We start from the raw sequence: 16,293 nt of genomic DNA, 5'->3' as shown, positions 1-16,293 counted from the left end.
GAGGGCCGCTCAGCAGCGCCACCCACCCAATGGCTGGATTGGTTGGAGTATTGCAGCTTGGTCCTCTGTGCACGAGACTGTGAGGGGATGCGCGAAAACAATCGAAAGTAAGTAACGTTACGTTAGCATAAATAACACTTGAATAACTACAAATTAATATAAATATAGGAGAATTTGGGAACAAAATGTACTAATGGCACTGACTTCAACGTAAACTTTGTAGCCTAAGCTAAACGAATTGTTAGTCCAACATTAACGTAGTTTAAAGTTATGTTATATTTCAATTGCCTTACTTTACATAAATATAAGGTAACGGTATACTTTTGCTATGCTATACACTACAGTCTATGTGGGTATGATGGTAATTAAGGAATGGTGAATATTATGTTTAATGTAAATATGTGTATACTGGATATGAACAGCAGTATTGTACAGCAGTATTGTACAGCCAGCAATATTATACATTATTATTAAGGCTGTCAAAGTTAACGCGATATTAACGCGTTAACTCCCGTTAACTCCCGATTCTTCTTTTACTTTTTTATTTTTATTTTTTTACTAGACTTCACTCAGGTGTATTATTGATGCTCTCATTGATACTATGTTTGTTTCTGAAGTGTGTGTGTGTGTGTGTGTGTGTGTGTGTGTGTGTGTGTGTGTGTGTGTGTGTGTGTGTGTGTGTGTGTGTGTGTGTGTGTGTGTGTGTGTGTGTGTGTGTGTGTGTGTGTGTGTGTGTGTGTGTGTGTGTGTGTGTGTGTGTGTGTCTGTGTGTGCGTCTGTCTGTCTGTGTGTGTGTCTGTCTGTCTGTCTGTCTGTGTGTGTGTGTGTCTGTCTGTGTCTGTGTGTGTGTGTGTGTGTGTGTCTGTCTGTCTGTGTGCCGGCCACAGAGCTTTTGTCTACCGCGCTCCCTACCTGTGGAACAAATGACCTGCCGTCATCAGGGGTGCCTGCTCTGTCGAAGCTTTTAAATCCCTGCTTAAGACTCATCTTTTCTCTCTCTCCTTCAACCTACCCTGATCTCACCTGGTCGGGGACTGACCTTTAGATTAATCTGTGTAGTTTAGTTATGGTACAGGGTACTACATGGTACCACTGGGTAGTTTACTACAGGGTAGTTTAGTTAGGGTACAGGGTACTACATGGTACTACATGGTACTACATGGTACTACATGGCACTACAGGGTACTACATGGCTCTACATGGCTCTACGTGGCAATACATGGCACTACAGGGTACCACAGGGCACTACAGGGTACTACATGACACTACAGGGTACTACAGGGTACTACAGGGTACTACAGGGTACTACATGGCACTACAGGGTACTATAGGGTACTACATGGCACTACGGGGTACTACATGGTACTACATGGCACTACAGGGTACTACATGTCTGCTCCTTTGCAGCACCACAAACATGGGAACTCTCTAACTTCCCCCCCCCCCCCCTCTCCACCCCCCCCCTTCCTCCCCCACCCCCCATCCCCCTTCTCTCTGAGTGCCCGTCTCCTGGCGCTGACTAAGGTGATGGATGCCTCGGGGTCTTGGCCAAGATTGTAGTGACTGCTCTACATGCACCTCCGAGGCCTTGGATCAGTTATTCACCGCCGTCTGTCCGTGGTCCTGTCAACTGATTAACAGTATTAACAGACTGTTAACAGATTAACAGTCAACGCGGTTTCATTGCTGGGTTAAGTACTTCTATTCTATTCACATAATACGCCTACTTCATATATCTACTCCATTCACATATATGCCTACCACTTGTATCTATTGCTATGTCCGCCTACTACAATCTCATGAGCTGTCTAACGCCTGTCCCGTCTCCCTGTCTCCCTATGACTTGCTGTCCTGGAGTGTTGACCGGAGTGTTGGATGTCCCGTGACGAAGGCCGGGAGGTTGTGACCCCCTCTGCGTGCCCCCCTGTCTCCGGAGGTCTCGTAGTGGTGACCGAGAGTGCCGGATGTCCCGCGATGATGTCGGGAGTTCGTGACCCTCTCTGCGCCGCCCCCTATCTCCCTGTCTCCGGCTGTCCCTGAGCAACGACCGGAGTGTTTAAATGTCCCTTGACTAGACGGGGAGGACGTGACCCTCTTTGCGCCGCCCCTGTGCCTCAAATAGATTCGCTATCAGCTCTATCTTTAATCTTTCAAATGTTCAGTTGCTATCGCTATTAGCTCTATCTTTTAATTTTTCAAAATGTACAGTTGCTATTGCATGCACTCATCTGTGTTCCACTACACACATGAGTGCATGCTTACCAACTGTCCGTCTGCAACACTACTATCACCAACATCTAAGAAGGGAGATCCCCCCTTGAATGGCCCTTCTAAGGTTTCTCTCCTCCACACTGCCTGTGGAGCTTTTTTTCCCTATTGTTAGGTTTTAGTGAGTTTTTCCTTACCTTCGCGTGGGGTATGTCTGGGAGTGCTTGCATTCTTTCATTTATTTGCATTTGTTCTGTTCTTGACTTATTGTTATGTTTTCTTCTTGACTTGTTTAAAGAAGATCTGTACGGCCCATGGGGACATTAACGTGTGTTGTCGGGCCCTATAAATAAATTTGATTTGATTTGATTTGTGTGTGTGTGTGTGTGTGTGTGTGTGTGTGTGTGTGTGTGTGTGTGTGTGTGTGTGTGTGTGTGTGTGTGTGTGTGTGTGTGTGTGTGTGTGTGTGTGTGTGTGTGTGTGTGTGTGTGTGTGTGTGTGTGTGTGTGTGTGTGTGTGTGTGTGTGTGTGTGTGTGTGTGTGTGTGTGTGTGTTACCTTGTTGGGGTTAGAGGCAGTGAGGACCCAGACACACTGAGCGTTGCTCTCATACTGGATCGGGAAGTTTGGAGACATGAACATCCCTGATGGACCCTGGAGGCTACTGCCACACGTCTTCACTGGGGGGGGAGAGAGAGAGAGAGAGAGAGAGAGAGAGAGAGAGAGAGAGAGAGAGAGAGAGAGAGAGAGAGAGAGAGAGAGAGAGAGAGAGTGAGAGAGAGAGAGAGACAGAGAGAGAGAGAGAGAGAGAGACAGAGAGAGAGAGAGATAGGGAGAGAGAGAGAGAGAAGAGAGAGAGAGAGAGAGAGAGAGAGAGAGAGAGAGAGAGAGAGAGAGAGAGAGAGAGAGAGAGAGAGAGAGAGAGAGAGGAGAGAGAGGAGAGAGAGAGAGAGCGCAAATGACATCACGTCATAAATCAAACTCTGCAGACTGTCTGACATAACTATCCTTTTTTTTCTCAAACGTATTCAAGAATAAACATCTTAACCATGTCACAACAGCAGTTATAATGTATATTTTCATCAATATGTTTGTTTACCAATAGGTTAAAGTGTCATTAGAGAGATTTTAGTTTTTGAAATGTGTTTGTTGTGGTCGCGGGGATCCGCCATTTTGAATAAACGGCCCGCGCTGAATGATGGGAAATGTAGTCATTTTGAGAAGAGGACATCCAGAGCTTTCAATGAGTGTTGGAATTTTTCAAAACTACACTTCCCAAAGGCCTCTAGCTTTCGGCAAGCAGATGACTTCCTGACTAATATTTCTTATTTTTCTTATTACTCAGTATTATATACCACAAAACTGAACGTTATTGGCATATATTGGAGCGCAGTTAGTTTCTCTCCCCTATTGTGAGCATTTAGCAATCATCCGATTTGAAATTAGTTTCAAAATGGCGGCGCTCTGGCAGCTGGGTGGCGCAGCGGACATTGCGCTCGTCATCAACGCAAGAGACACCGGGTTCGAATCCGGCTGTCGGCGTTGTTTCCGGCTTGGGCCGGCCGTCATACTAACTCAATTGGCAGAGTTAGCAGGTGGAAGTCGATGGGTGGTAATCTGGACGTTGTGGACAGCGACTCCTACAGGTTGGTTGGGGGACGCCTGCACAGCAGAGACAGGAAATGGCGGGGGTAGTGTGAGCCTCCCACACGTTACACCTCACCAATGAGAGTCCGCGCTGGCAGGTGAAAAGATGTGACAGGCTGCCTCCTCGGGTACCGGAGGGGACACGTGATGCAAGGCTTCTATCCTCCCAACAACCGGCCAGTGGGGGGCATATGCGAGCAACGTTCAAGACAGGGGAGGAAAGAATTGGCACAGCAAAAGTGGATCAAAAAATAAAATGGCGGCGCTCTGGCAAGAATAAGACACCTACTGTACATACAGTAGATTTCATTATCTGTTCGTATGCACACCTGGTGATACTAAATCCAAATTTAACTCTGCCATTTGAAAGATAGGATTTGGCCCAATCCATAAATGTGCGAATTGGCTATAATAAAGTAATTTATAGGCCTGCTATTCTATATTCTATAATAATATTTCAAATTGCATTGGTCCGGATGGGAGAATTCAGTACTGTATCTACAAAACCTTCTGTTTATATTCTGTACACGTGATCTCAAGAAGGTACTGAACGAGCTCATTGGCAGTGTCATGTCTGGTCATTATTAGCATGGTGTTATTCACTGTCAAAGATGCAAAGAAAAATCATAATTCATATTCTCCTTTGTGTCATCACAATTTAAGCAAGCCTGGTAATAGACACAATATTTCTGACACTGGGAATACATTCACTGAGGTCCATACTGCCCTGTCAAGGCAGACCGCAGTAACTTCAAAAAAGTGAAACTGAGAAACATGGCTTTAAAGTTTTTTGACTTGCCATCCAAAATGTGTTATAGGTAGATAGATGATAGTACCCAGATTTAACATGTATTAATGAAGTAATCTTTAGGCATACAAAAATATGACATAATTATTTTAATTAACCCCCAAAAAGCAGATACTGCACTCTGCTGCACAGTTCCCTTAAATAATTATACAGGTAATGTACAGGCAAAGTGCAGTAACTTCAAATACAATGTTGTTTTCCCTCCAGCTTTCATAACTTAACCTAGCCATTTTATTTGGATCATCATCATTCCAATATATTCAGGTGTTAAATTTCATTTTCAAAATGGCTAGGTTAAGTTATGAAAGCTGGAGGGAAAACAACATTGTATTTGAAGTTACTGCACTTTGCCTGTACATTACCTGTATAATTATTTAAGGGAACTGTGCAGCAGAGTGCAGTATCTGCTTTTTGGGGGTTAATTAAAATAATTATGTCATATTTTTGTATGCCTAAAGATTACTTCATTAATACATGTTAAATCTGGGTACTATCATCTATCTACCTATAACACATTTTGGATGGCAAGTCAAAACACTTTAAAGCCATTTTTCACTGTTTGGAAGTTACTGCGGTCTGCCTGGTTTTTGAGTGTGATTTTGTAGTTACTGCAGTTTTTAAAACCCCATATCTCCAAAACTGAGCGACATTAACATCTGAAACTTGGTCACAAGATAAAACATTTATTGACAAGTTCAATTTCACTCATAACTCAATTCTGACTTTTTTTGAGTTACTGCGGTCTGCCTTGACAGGGCAGCATAGATGTCCCTAGATACCAAGAACATGCAAACGGACCTTGTAGAAATGGAGCAATATGCTATTTACATAGGTATGTATTTTATACGGATTTTCAGAAAATAGGGCTCCGGGCTTAAGAGGTTAATATAATTGCAGTGGCTACTTGTTCTTGACTTGACTAGAGAAAATAAAAGGAGGAGACACAAGAAAAGACAACAAGAGAAGTGTTGTGGTCCACTTTTCAACATGTTTGAACATTCATCATTTGGAACATTTTTGAACATTTATCATCTGCCACCCTCCGGTGGCCTGTTGGCGGTACTACTCCTGTCAGAGGTACTACTCCTGTCCGACGCATTGCAAAGGCAACACGTTAGACCTTGTGTTCACAATCGGGTTAAAAGTCAGCAATGTTAGCACAGAGGAGTTATTGGTGTCCGATCACAGCTGTATTTTGTTTAGCCTAGCGTTCGATAATGACTTTGTTCCATTGAAGTGTGTTAAAAGCTCTCGTATTATTAATAGCACAGCTATAGATAGCTTCCTTGCTAGCTATGATAAAAATGTTTTGGTGTCCTCTGTTGATGACGTTGATTGTCTGGTTAACAAATTCAACACACACTGCGCGGCCATTTTAGATGACGTAGTGCCCCTAGCAACACGCAGCGTTCGTCCTGTGAACCCCTCCCCCTGGCTTGACAACAACATCTGTGAGCTCAGGCGTAACTGCCGCAGAGCAGAGAGACGCTGGAAAACCTCTCATTTAGAAGTTCATCGTTTATACCTCAAAGAGCTGAGGGCTGAGTTTAATAACTCAGTAAAGTCCGCCAGGGCTACCTATTTCAGCAATTTAATCTCATCCAACAAGCACAATCCCAGAGTATTATTTAAAACCATTAACACACTTGTCAGCCCCCCCCCTCCCCCTACACCAGTGCTGTCAAATGAGGACTGTAACCGCTTTCTTCAATTTTTTGTCACCAAGGTTGCAAACATAATGGCAAACATCACTCCTTCACTATCTCCCCTTCCCCTCCATTCCACCACTCAAGCATCCCTGAGCGATTTCTCACCTGTCTCTCTGGATGATCTCACCATCTTAGTCACCTCCATGAAGACCTCCTCGAGCCCCCTAGACATCCTTCCTACATCCATGTTTAAGGACGTTTTCTGCTCTGTTGGCCCCAGTCTAGTCACTATCATAAACTCATCCCTAGCCTCTGGTTCTGTCCCAATTTATTTTAAGGAGGCAGTCGTACAGCCACTCCTTAAAAAGCCCAACCTAGACCCCACCATCCATAACAATTTCAGACCCATCTCCAAGCTGCCTTTTGCATCAAAGGTGTTAGAAAAGGTTGTAGCCAACCAGCTCACCACCCACATGTCGCAAAATAACATCTGTGACAAATTCCAATCTGGCTTCCGCAAACTCCACTCCACTGAATCTGCCCTTCTCAGAGTATCCAATGATCTCCTGATGTCTGCTGACTATGGTGAATGCTCTGTTCTGGTCCTGTTGGACGTGAGCGCAGCGTTTGACACGGTCAACCACAACATCCTTTTGGACAGGCTCAGGGAGTGGGTGGGCATCTCTGGGAGCGCTCTAAACTGGTTTGCCTCTTATCTAAAGGAGAGAACGTTCTCGGTGGCTGTGGGTCCTTTTAAATCTGACCCCACCCCCCTCTCATGTGGGGTACCACAGGGATCGGTGCTAGGACCACTCCTTTTTGCCATCTACATGCTTCCCCTAGGCCTCCTCATCAATAAATTCACCGGCATTAAATACCACTGCTACGCAGACGACATACAACTACTCTGCTCTTTTAAACCTGACAACTTGGAGAAACTCAGCCTTCTCCAGGAGTGCCTGCTCGGCATTGAGAGCTGGATGGGGAGTAACTTCCTCCAGTTAAATGCAAAAAAAACGGAGGTGCTGATCGTAGCAGCTGAAAAGACTGCAGCTAGAGTGGCCACTCACTTGGGGTCCCTTAAAGACAACATACGTCCCCACCTGAGAAACCTGGGTGTTGTCTTCGACCAGGCCATGAACCTAGACAAACATGTCAAAACACTCACCCGCACCTGCTTCTTTCACCTCAGAAACATTGCAAAACTACGCACCATCATATCTCACTCTGAACTAGAACTGTCTGTGCATGCTTTTATTTCCTCTAGGCTTGACTACTGCAACTCACTTTTCACCTGTCTCACCAAATCATCCACAGATAAACTACAAATGGTCCAAAATGCTGCAGCCAGGCTACTCACAAGGTCAAAAAAATCATGCCACATCACTCCCATTCTGGTGTCCCTGCACTGGCTCCCGGTACACTATAGAATTCACTTCAAAGTCCTCACTTTCACTTTCAGAGCACTTCACGGTCAGGCCCCCATCTACATCACTGAACTCATCCATCCCTACACCAACACCCGCTCACTCAGATCTGCCGATCAGCACCTCCTGGTGGTCCCCAGGTCCAGGCTTAAAACAAGGGGTGATCGAGCCTTCCAGGTGACAGCACCAAGGCTCTGGAACGCTCTCCCCCTGGACCTGCAAATTTCCCCCTCTGAGAACTCTTTTAAAAAACAATTAAAAACACATTTGTTCAGACAGGCTTTTGGTCATGCATAGGCACTTTTTCTTGTCCTCACTGTTCTATAGTTTTGTTTTAATTAAGTGACTCATGATTTTATCCAAATTCTTTTATTCTACTTTTTCTATCTGGTTTCACTGTTTTTAACTGCTGTTTGTTGTTGTTGTTGTTGTCATTTATTTCTGATTTTGTTTTTATTGTGTTTTTATATTAAGCTGTAGTGTAAAGCACCCTGTGCATTCGTGCTGTGAAGGGTGCTATATAAATAAAGGTCATTCATTCATTCATTCATTCATTCATTCATTCATTCATTCATTCATTCATGATCCGTTATTCTAGCGTTATTCATTTGTCATGTTTGATCTCTGCCTTGTTACTTCCTATTGTTATGTGTCTGTAATATTTCCTGCCTATTAGTCTAGTGTCCTTGTCTTGTTGTATTAATTCTGTCTATTGTATATTGTCTAGTCTAGTCTCATGTATTCCTTGTTAGTGATGCTGTTATCCTAGTCTTGTCCCAGCTATTTCCGTTTTGTTAATCAGTGTTTAGTATTTAGGATCTCGCCCCGCCGTTGTCCGGTGCTCGTTCATAGTTTCCTGTTACGGTTTCGTACTTGTATTCTGCATTCGCAACCCAGCTCGTGTGAGCAGTTACCTTTTCATATTAGTGCTTCAGCAAACTCTCAGTTCGAGGAGCCTATTCTCGCATCCGTGTTTCGGCAACTCAACTCTTGTCTGAGCCTCTGTTATGTTATCCAGACCTGCTCGTCTTAGTGTTTGTTTTTTTCCTGTGAGCCTATGCCCTGCCCTCGTGTCCGTTACCTGTCTAGTACCTCGTCTCAGTAAGTGTATGTTTAGTGCTCTGTTTTGGTCCCCTTTTATTTCGTTGTCTAAGTCCGTTCTAGTGTACCCTTTTGTGTCCTTGTAACATTCATGCGTCATGTTTTGTCCTATCCCAGTAAAGACCTACTTCCTCCCTCTGTCTGCACAATTTGGGTCCCGCACCACCACGTCCCATAACAAGAAGAGGAGAATATAAGAGGATAAGAGAAGATGAGAGTGGAGGAGAGGAGAACAGAAGAGAGGAGAAGAGAGGAGAGGAGAAGATAGGAGAGCGGAGGAGAGGAGAGCGGAATTCAATATAAAAAAAAACACTAGTACTTAAAAAGTATTTAAAAGCAAAGGACACAGTAACAAAACAATACAACAATATATAATAATAATACTTTATTTGTATAGCACTTTTCATACAGAAGTTGCAGTTCAAAGTGCTTCACAACAGTAAAAAATATAGGCATAAGCGAGCATGAGCAAGGTAAGGTAAATCACAGTGTTTCACATTAGGACCTAGTATCCCAATAGGTTCTCTGTTTACAGTTTCATTCAGTAATACACATAATAAAAATTGTTTAAAATGATTCGGTTTAGAAATAGTGTAAGAATTATCAAATGGAACAGACATACACCAGGGTATTTAACATAGAACAGTGATAAAATAGTTCAATTTTGGATTACAACAGAGCAGTGCTCTTCATTATAGTAATATTCAATATTCAAGGGGCTTTCACAATTATTACATTTGATAGTAATAATGGCACACAGTCATAAATTCATCAACATGCGCATTTGTTATCAGCAGTGCCAATGCAGAGGAGAGGGGGGTGGGGGATGGGACTGTGACTGGAGGGGCCGGGGGTGGGGGGATGGGTGCGAGTGCGAGTGCAACGAGCGTAGGATGAACGCTATGTTCTGTTCTTATCTCTCGACTCCCCGACGTGACCTTGTAGGTTCCAAAGGCTCCAGCACACTTGAGAGTGGGGGGGGGGGGGGGGTGCATTGGGCAGCGTCAGATTGATGGGCAGCAAGTCTCTTTACAAGTTCCATGTGGAGGGCTTCCAGTCTGTCCATAGCTATCTCCATACGGTTATCGTGTTTCCGAATTAATCTTGTACAGATGCAGATCCCGATAGCGATTGCTACCATGCCGATCAACATGAATGTGAGGATGTACAAATCCTCCACATCTTCAATCTCAAGAGAGTAAAGGCAGATTGATCCCCATTTATTCCAGCTGTCAATCGCAAAGCCTGCTTGAAATGTCCCAACTGGAAACAGCGGATCAGCTACACTCGGCTTCCTTGAAGAAAAAATACGACCAATCGCTGCAAATGACCAGCTTACTAGTTGGTCCATATTGTAGTTTGAGTAGGGAGTCAAGTCCGTTGAAGAAGGTAGAATCGACACATCTAAACCGGTTATAGGGAGGCAGTGAGGGCTGGTGATAGGACGACCTCAACAGTCTGGGGAGTGGAGATGTGAGTTGTCTCGGCAGAGAGGAGGGAGGAGATAGCGAGATAAAATTTGCATAGAACCGACACATGAATTTGATAGGAATTTTAATTTAAATGCCTGAGCAAAGAAGTAGGTTTTAAGCTGTCTTTTGAAGATATCTAGTGAGTTGGCTTCCCTTATGTTTTGGGGTAGTTTATTCCATAGTTTTGGGGCATAGTTGATAAAGGCTGCATTACCAATCCTTTTTTGACTGTTTCTGTGAGCCTCTAGTAGTCCAGCAGTTGATGATCGCAGTGTTCTTGCTGGCCTGTAATTTATTAGAGTGTTGGTGATGTAGCTAGGTCCCTGTCCATTTAGAGCTTTGTAGGTAAGCAGCAGGACCTTAAAGTCAATTCTAAATGTTACAGGAAGCCAGTGTAAAGCAGCTAAGACTGGGCTAATGTGCTCTCTCCTTTTGGTTCTAGTTAGCAGTCAGGCTGCAGAGTTTTGGATTAGCTGAAGCCTCTCTGTGGTTTTCTTAGGGAGACCCGTGAAAAGTGCATTACGGTAGTCTAACCGGCTAGATATGAAGGCATAAATTCATCGTTTTGATTAATACACAAAAATACAAAACAATAACACAATAAAACAATAAGATCATAAAATCAACAAGCTACATGGTGTGGAAAGAGAGAAAAGGTGGGTCTTAAGGAGGCCTTTAAAACGGGACAGTGATGAGGCCTAATCTGCAGCGGCAGCTCGTTCCACATTTTAGGGTCGACAGCGGAGAAGGCACGGCCCCCCCTGAGCTCACGCCTAGTTTTGAGTCCAACTCAGTCATTTAATCTGATTACCATCGGTAGTCCAACTCAGAGATTCTCCTTTGATCTTTCTGTGAGGACAACACTGGAACGACCCCCCGGTCCCTGGACTGTTCTCCCCTGCTCTACCTCTCCCGGTCCCCGTATGTGTGTTCCTGGTGTTTCTGTCCCTTAGTGTTGTTTCCCTTTTCTCTCTCTCTTGCTCTTCTTCATGTTCCTCTGTTAGTCTTGTCTGGTCGTCCATAGTTGTAGTTCCTTGTGGTGTTTCTTGTAGTTCTTTGTCGGTCGGTTTCCCCTCCCAGGTGTTGTTAGTGTAACACTGAGTTCTTTGGATTGATATGATGAGCCAGGAGACGAAGGTGAAGTCAATCGATGGTATTTATTGACACAGGAACACACAGAGGAACAGTCCTGGAGACCACAGCCCTCCAGGGGGCTGAGAGGCTCCAGAATGATGACACAATCATGGCTTAAATACTATGTGGGTTCCAAAGTTAGCGAGCCACTGGTTAATAAATAGATGAATCAGACAGGCTTGGTCGTATATGGTCATACGTGGGGGTATATGTGAGATGTTGCTGAATCTGATAATATGTCCATCTTTGCTCCCCCTCAGTGGCCTGTGGCCGGAGGCAGAGGTCACCCAGGTCAATGTATTTCTAGGTGCCTGCCTGGCTTGGCCTCCTGGCACATTCCAGGGTGAGGGAGACAACCAGAGGAGAGATAGAAGAGCTTAGAAGATATTAGATATTAATCTATCAGTGTCTCCAGATGTAATCATCCATTCCCAGGTGTTTCTCGCTTGTCATTCCTTGTTTCCTGTTCTCTGGGTCGGGAGCGTATCTATGTTCCCCGCTCCTGATCATTCATACAGAAAACATGCACCATCTCTACACCCTCACACAACTCTGTCGCTAGTGTTCTTTTAGGAATAGAAGTTTAACGTTTGAACCACACGCACGCAATCAATAGCCTACCACCTAGCCAACAATATTATTCTCTTTCCTCCGGAAACATTCTCAATTCCATTTCTCTCGTTTCCGTGGCGGCGGAAATCTACCGTCCGTTGAGGCGACTACTAACGCAAAAATGTAAGCATTGATTTTGGCAGTAGGTTAGGCTGCCTCCACGGCCCACTAGATGGCGCTCAATGGCCCACTGTTTGAGAATGGCTGATCTAGGAGCCGGGGAACATTGGACCCTTTTTCGGGACCAGGGAACATATGGATGACCCCCTCTAGAGGTTAGTTAGTGTTAGAGGTTAGTGTTAGAGGTTAGTAAGTGTTAGAGGTTAGTTAGTGTTAGAGGTTAGTTAGTGTTAGAGGTTAGTGTTAGAGGTTAGTTAGTGTTAGAGGTTAGTAAGTGTTAGAGGTTAGTTAGTGTTAGAGGTTAGTGTTAGAGGTTAGTAAGTGTTAGAGGTTAGTTAGTGTTAGAGGTTAGTGTTAGAGGTTAGTTAGTGTTAGAGGTTAGTAAGTGTTAGAGGTTAGTTAGTGTTAGAGGTTAGTTAGTGTTAGAGGTTAGTTAGTGTTAGAGGTTAGTTAGTGTTAGAGGTTAGTAAGTGTTAGAGGTTAGTTAGTGTTAGAGGTTAGTTAGTGTTAGAGGTTAGTTAGTGTTAGAGGTTAGTTAGTGTTAGAGGTTAGTAAGTGTTAGAGGTTAGTTAGTGTTAGAGGTTAGTTAGTGTTAGAGGTTAGTGTTAGAGGTTAGTTAGTGTTAGAGGTTAGTTAGTGTTAGAGGTTAGTAAGTGTTAGAGGTTAGTTAGTGTTAGAGGTTAGTGTTAGAGGTTAGTTAGTGTTAGAGGTTAGTAAGTGTTAGAGGTTAGTTAGTGTTAGATGTTAGTTAGTGTTAGAGGTTAGTTAGTGGTAGAGGTTAGTTAGTGTTAGAGGTTAGTGTTATAGGTTAGTAAGTGTTAGAGGTTAGTTAGTGTTAGAGGTTAGTGTTAGAGGTTAGTTAGTGTTAGAGGTTAGTAAGTGTTAGAGGTTAGTGTTAGAGGTTAGTTAGTGTTAGAGGTTAGTTAGTGTTAGAGGTTAGTTAGTGTTAGAGGTTAGTTAGTGTTAGAGGTTAGTTAGTGTTAGATGTTAGTTAGTGTTAGAGGTTAGTGTTAGAGGTTAGTTAGTGTTAGATGTTAGTTAGTGTTAGAGGTTAGTTAGTGTTAGAGGTTAGTTAGTGTTAGAGGTTAGTAAGTGTTAGAGGTTAGTTAGTGTTAGAGGTTAGTGTTAGAGGTTAGTTAGTGTTAGAGGTTAGTGTTAGAGGTTAGTTAGTGTTAGAGGTTAGTTCGTGTTAGAGGTTAGTGTTAGAGGTTAGTTAGTGTTAGAGGTTAGTTAGTGTTAGAGGTTAGTTAGTGTCAGAGGTTAGTTAGTGTTAGAGGTTAGTTAGTGTTAGAGGTTAGTGTTATAGGTTAGTTAGTGTTAGAGGTTAGTAAGTGTTAGAGGTTAGTTAGTGTTAGAGGTTAGTTAGTGTTATAGGTCAGTTAGTGTTAGAGGTTAGTTAGTGTTAGAGGTTAGTTAGTGTTAGAGGTTAGTTAGTGTTAGAGGTTAGTTAGTGTTAGAGGTTAGTAAGTGTTAGAGGTTAGTAAGTGTTAGAGGTTAGTTAGTGTTAGAGGTTAGTTAGTGTTAGAGGTTAGTTAGTGTTATAGCTCAGTTAGTGTTAGAGGTTAGTGTTAGAGGTTAGTTAGTGTTAGAGGTTAATTAGTGTTAGAGGTTAGTTAGTGTTAGAGGTTAGTTAGTGTTAGAGGTTAGTAAGTGTTAGAGGTTAGTTAGTGTTAGAGGTTAGTTAGTGTTAGAGGTTAGTTAGTGTTAGAGGTTAGTTAGTGTTAGAGGTTAGTTAGTGTTAGAGGTTAGTTAGTGTTAGAGGTTAGTTAGTGTTAGAGGTTAGTTAGTGTTAGAGGTTAGTAAGTGTTAGAGGTTAGTTCGTGTTAGAGGTTCGTTAGTGTTAGAGGTTAGTTAGTGTTAGAGGTTAGTTAGTGTTAGAGGTTAGTTAGTGTTAGAGGTTAGTGTTAGAGGTTAGTAAGTGTTAGAGGTTAGTTAGTGTCAGAGGTTAGTTAGTGTTAGAGGTTAGTTAGTGTTAGAGGTTAGTTAGTGTTAGAGGTTAGTTAGTGTTAGAGGTTAGTACCTGTTCCCCATGTTAGTATTCCAGTTGATCCTGATAGGTTTTGTTTTATTGTTTAGTCTTTATTCTTGTTCATTAAAAGCCCTTGGACCGGCCGCCCGCCCCCACGTCTGCTCTTGGGGCCCGTTACACCACCGCCACGTTGTGACGAACACAGGTTGTCTGTGGGAGTGTGCGTGGGCGCCGCGGCGGCGTTGATGAATGGCTGCTGGCGCGACAGCCGATGTAATCACTCCTGGCCTTGTCGAACACACAATGAATAGCCTACTCCTTTGAAGGTTTTTAAGCTCCAGCCGCCGCCTGAGTGAGTCAACATTGCTAATCCGATGGCTAATTCACGAGTCAGGAGTCTAAACACAGAGTGAGCACGGGATGTGAGGTGGTGCGGGTCCCACTACACACCCTGGTCATTAAGGGATGTGAGGTGGAGCTGTGAGGTGTTGATGTGAGGTGTTGATGTGAGGTGTTGCTGTAAGGTGTAGCTGTCACCACAACACAATGTAATATACATTCCAATTACATCAAGTATACAAACATAATAATAAATACATGATGAATACAATAAAATGTACAATAAGTGCAATCATAATAGAGTTTGTACAATACATTCAAACAATTTGGTGGAATGGTTGGTGATCAAGGATTTAAAACCTCTTAACTTGCACCAGCCCAAGATCGGGCCCTCGTGCCCATGCACACAAGTCACAGCACTTTGCGAGCGTCTAGCGTCTAGCGGCTTGGGGCTGCATTTTTCGGCGAACATATAAATGACCGTTCGGAAAATCTATTTGTTGTCGTTCGAACGACCAAATCCGTGCCTCGGTTCTTGAGTTACATGAAGATATGTCAGGTGAGCATCTTTTTACGAGCCTCGCATCAGATGACCACCCCGGACGCTCCAGAAGTGCCAATCATCCGCTGATGGTGAAAATGATTGGTCAGCGTTGTAGCCAATGAGTGTACCTTTCCAACGATACCCCACGTGGGGGGGGGGGGGGTTGCGAATAAGAGATCTAGGTGAAAGTTGAAGAGCGAAAACCAGAAGTGAATCACACTTCAGAATGAACGGCCGTGGATGAGGAAATGGATTTTTCTTTTGTCGCCGGTTATACTCAGACGTCTCTCAAAGACCCATTTCTGAACGGGTTTGTATACAATTTGGACCTGTACTACATAAGACTTCAGGCTATGGAACCGCAGTGTTTTCCAGCTTATACCTCTATGCTGGAATATTTGAATATGTAATCTTGCAACCACTACAGAAAAATGTGAGTACTCAGGTTCAAAGTTCAACTCAAGTTCAGACCTCTGTTACTCTATTTCATTAGCACTACAAGTGATTTTCCTTTTTTGCATTAGTAACTTCAGAATGTTATCTTTCAAATGAGACCAGGCTCATGCATGTGCTATAAGTATAACGTATAAAGCTTTGCAAAGAAAGTATGCAGTCCTCAAGTTCAAGTAAAAAGAATTGCCACTTTTCTGGGTGCCTGTCCAAAGGAGTTAGTGTTAGAGTTTGTTGTATGATGTTCCACGTGTCAGGAGCACAGAAGCTAAAAGCAGATTTCAGTACAAACTCTAGCTGCTTTAAGTGTCAGAGCCAGTCATTGGAACATGTGCTATAGGGTCCAGACGTCACTCCAATAAGAGAAGTGAGATAAATAGGGCAGTCTCCAATTATGGCTTTATATAGAAACAGATGCAGTGCAGTTCTTGCCTCTCTGCCAGGCAGGACCATCCAACCATACTATACAGGTAACCATGGTGACCATCATATCACCAGTGAAATATCTAATGGCTATTTTTATAGCCATGAACTGCTGCGGTCAGGCAAGCGCTACCAGAGCCTCATGGCCAGTACAGAGAGACTCAGAAGGAGCTTCTATCCCCAGGCCATCAGGATGCTCAATGACAATGACACTATGTAACAACCCATCATCTACACACAGTGCACACACATCCTTTAAACAAACACTCACCTTAACACTCACTTTATTCACTTTAGACACTTTAACACACTTTATATTTATCTATTATTAAAGAGATTTGCACCACATTCATACCTCATTTGCACCCTACCCCAAGTTATGTACCTCTGC

General features: G+C 43.4%; 1 protein-coding gene across 1 annotated transcript in view; it reads right to left on the bottom strand.

The window, feature by feature from the left end:
- Nucleotides 1–16,293, bottom strand: part of LOC311226630 (CUB and sushi domain-containing protein 3-like) — a gene marked incomplete at both ends in the record, with an annotated part of 799,139 nt that overhangs the window by 305,091 nt on the left and 477,755 nt on the right. The window contains one exon of the mRNA XM_084312048.1: nt 2,766–2,887. Within this exon, the coding sequence (XP_084168174.1) occupies nt 2,766–2,887 (122 nt within the window). The remainder of the gene's footprint in view (nt 1–2,765; nt 2,888–16,293) is intronic.

This window comes from Notolepis coatsorum, assembly GCF_963971535.1.
Source record: "Notolepis coatsorum genome assembly, chromosome: 4".
NCBI lineage: Eukaryota > Metazoa > Chordata > Actinopteri > Aulopiformes > Paralepididae > Notolepis > Notolepis coatsorum.
Note: the sequence above shows the minus strand (reverse complement) of the source record. Positions and strands in the feature narration are given on the sequence as shown.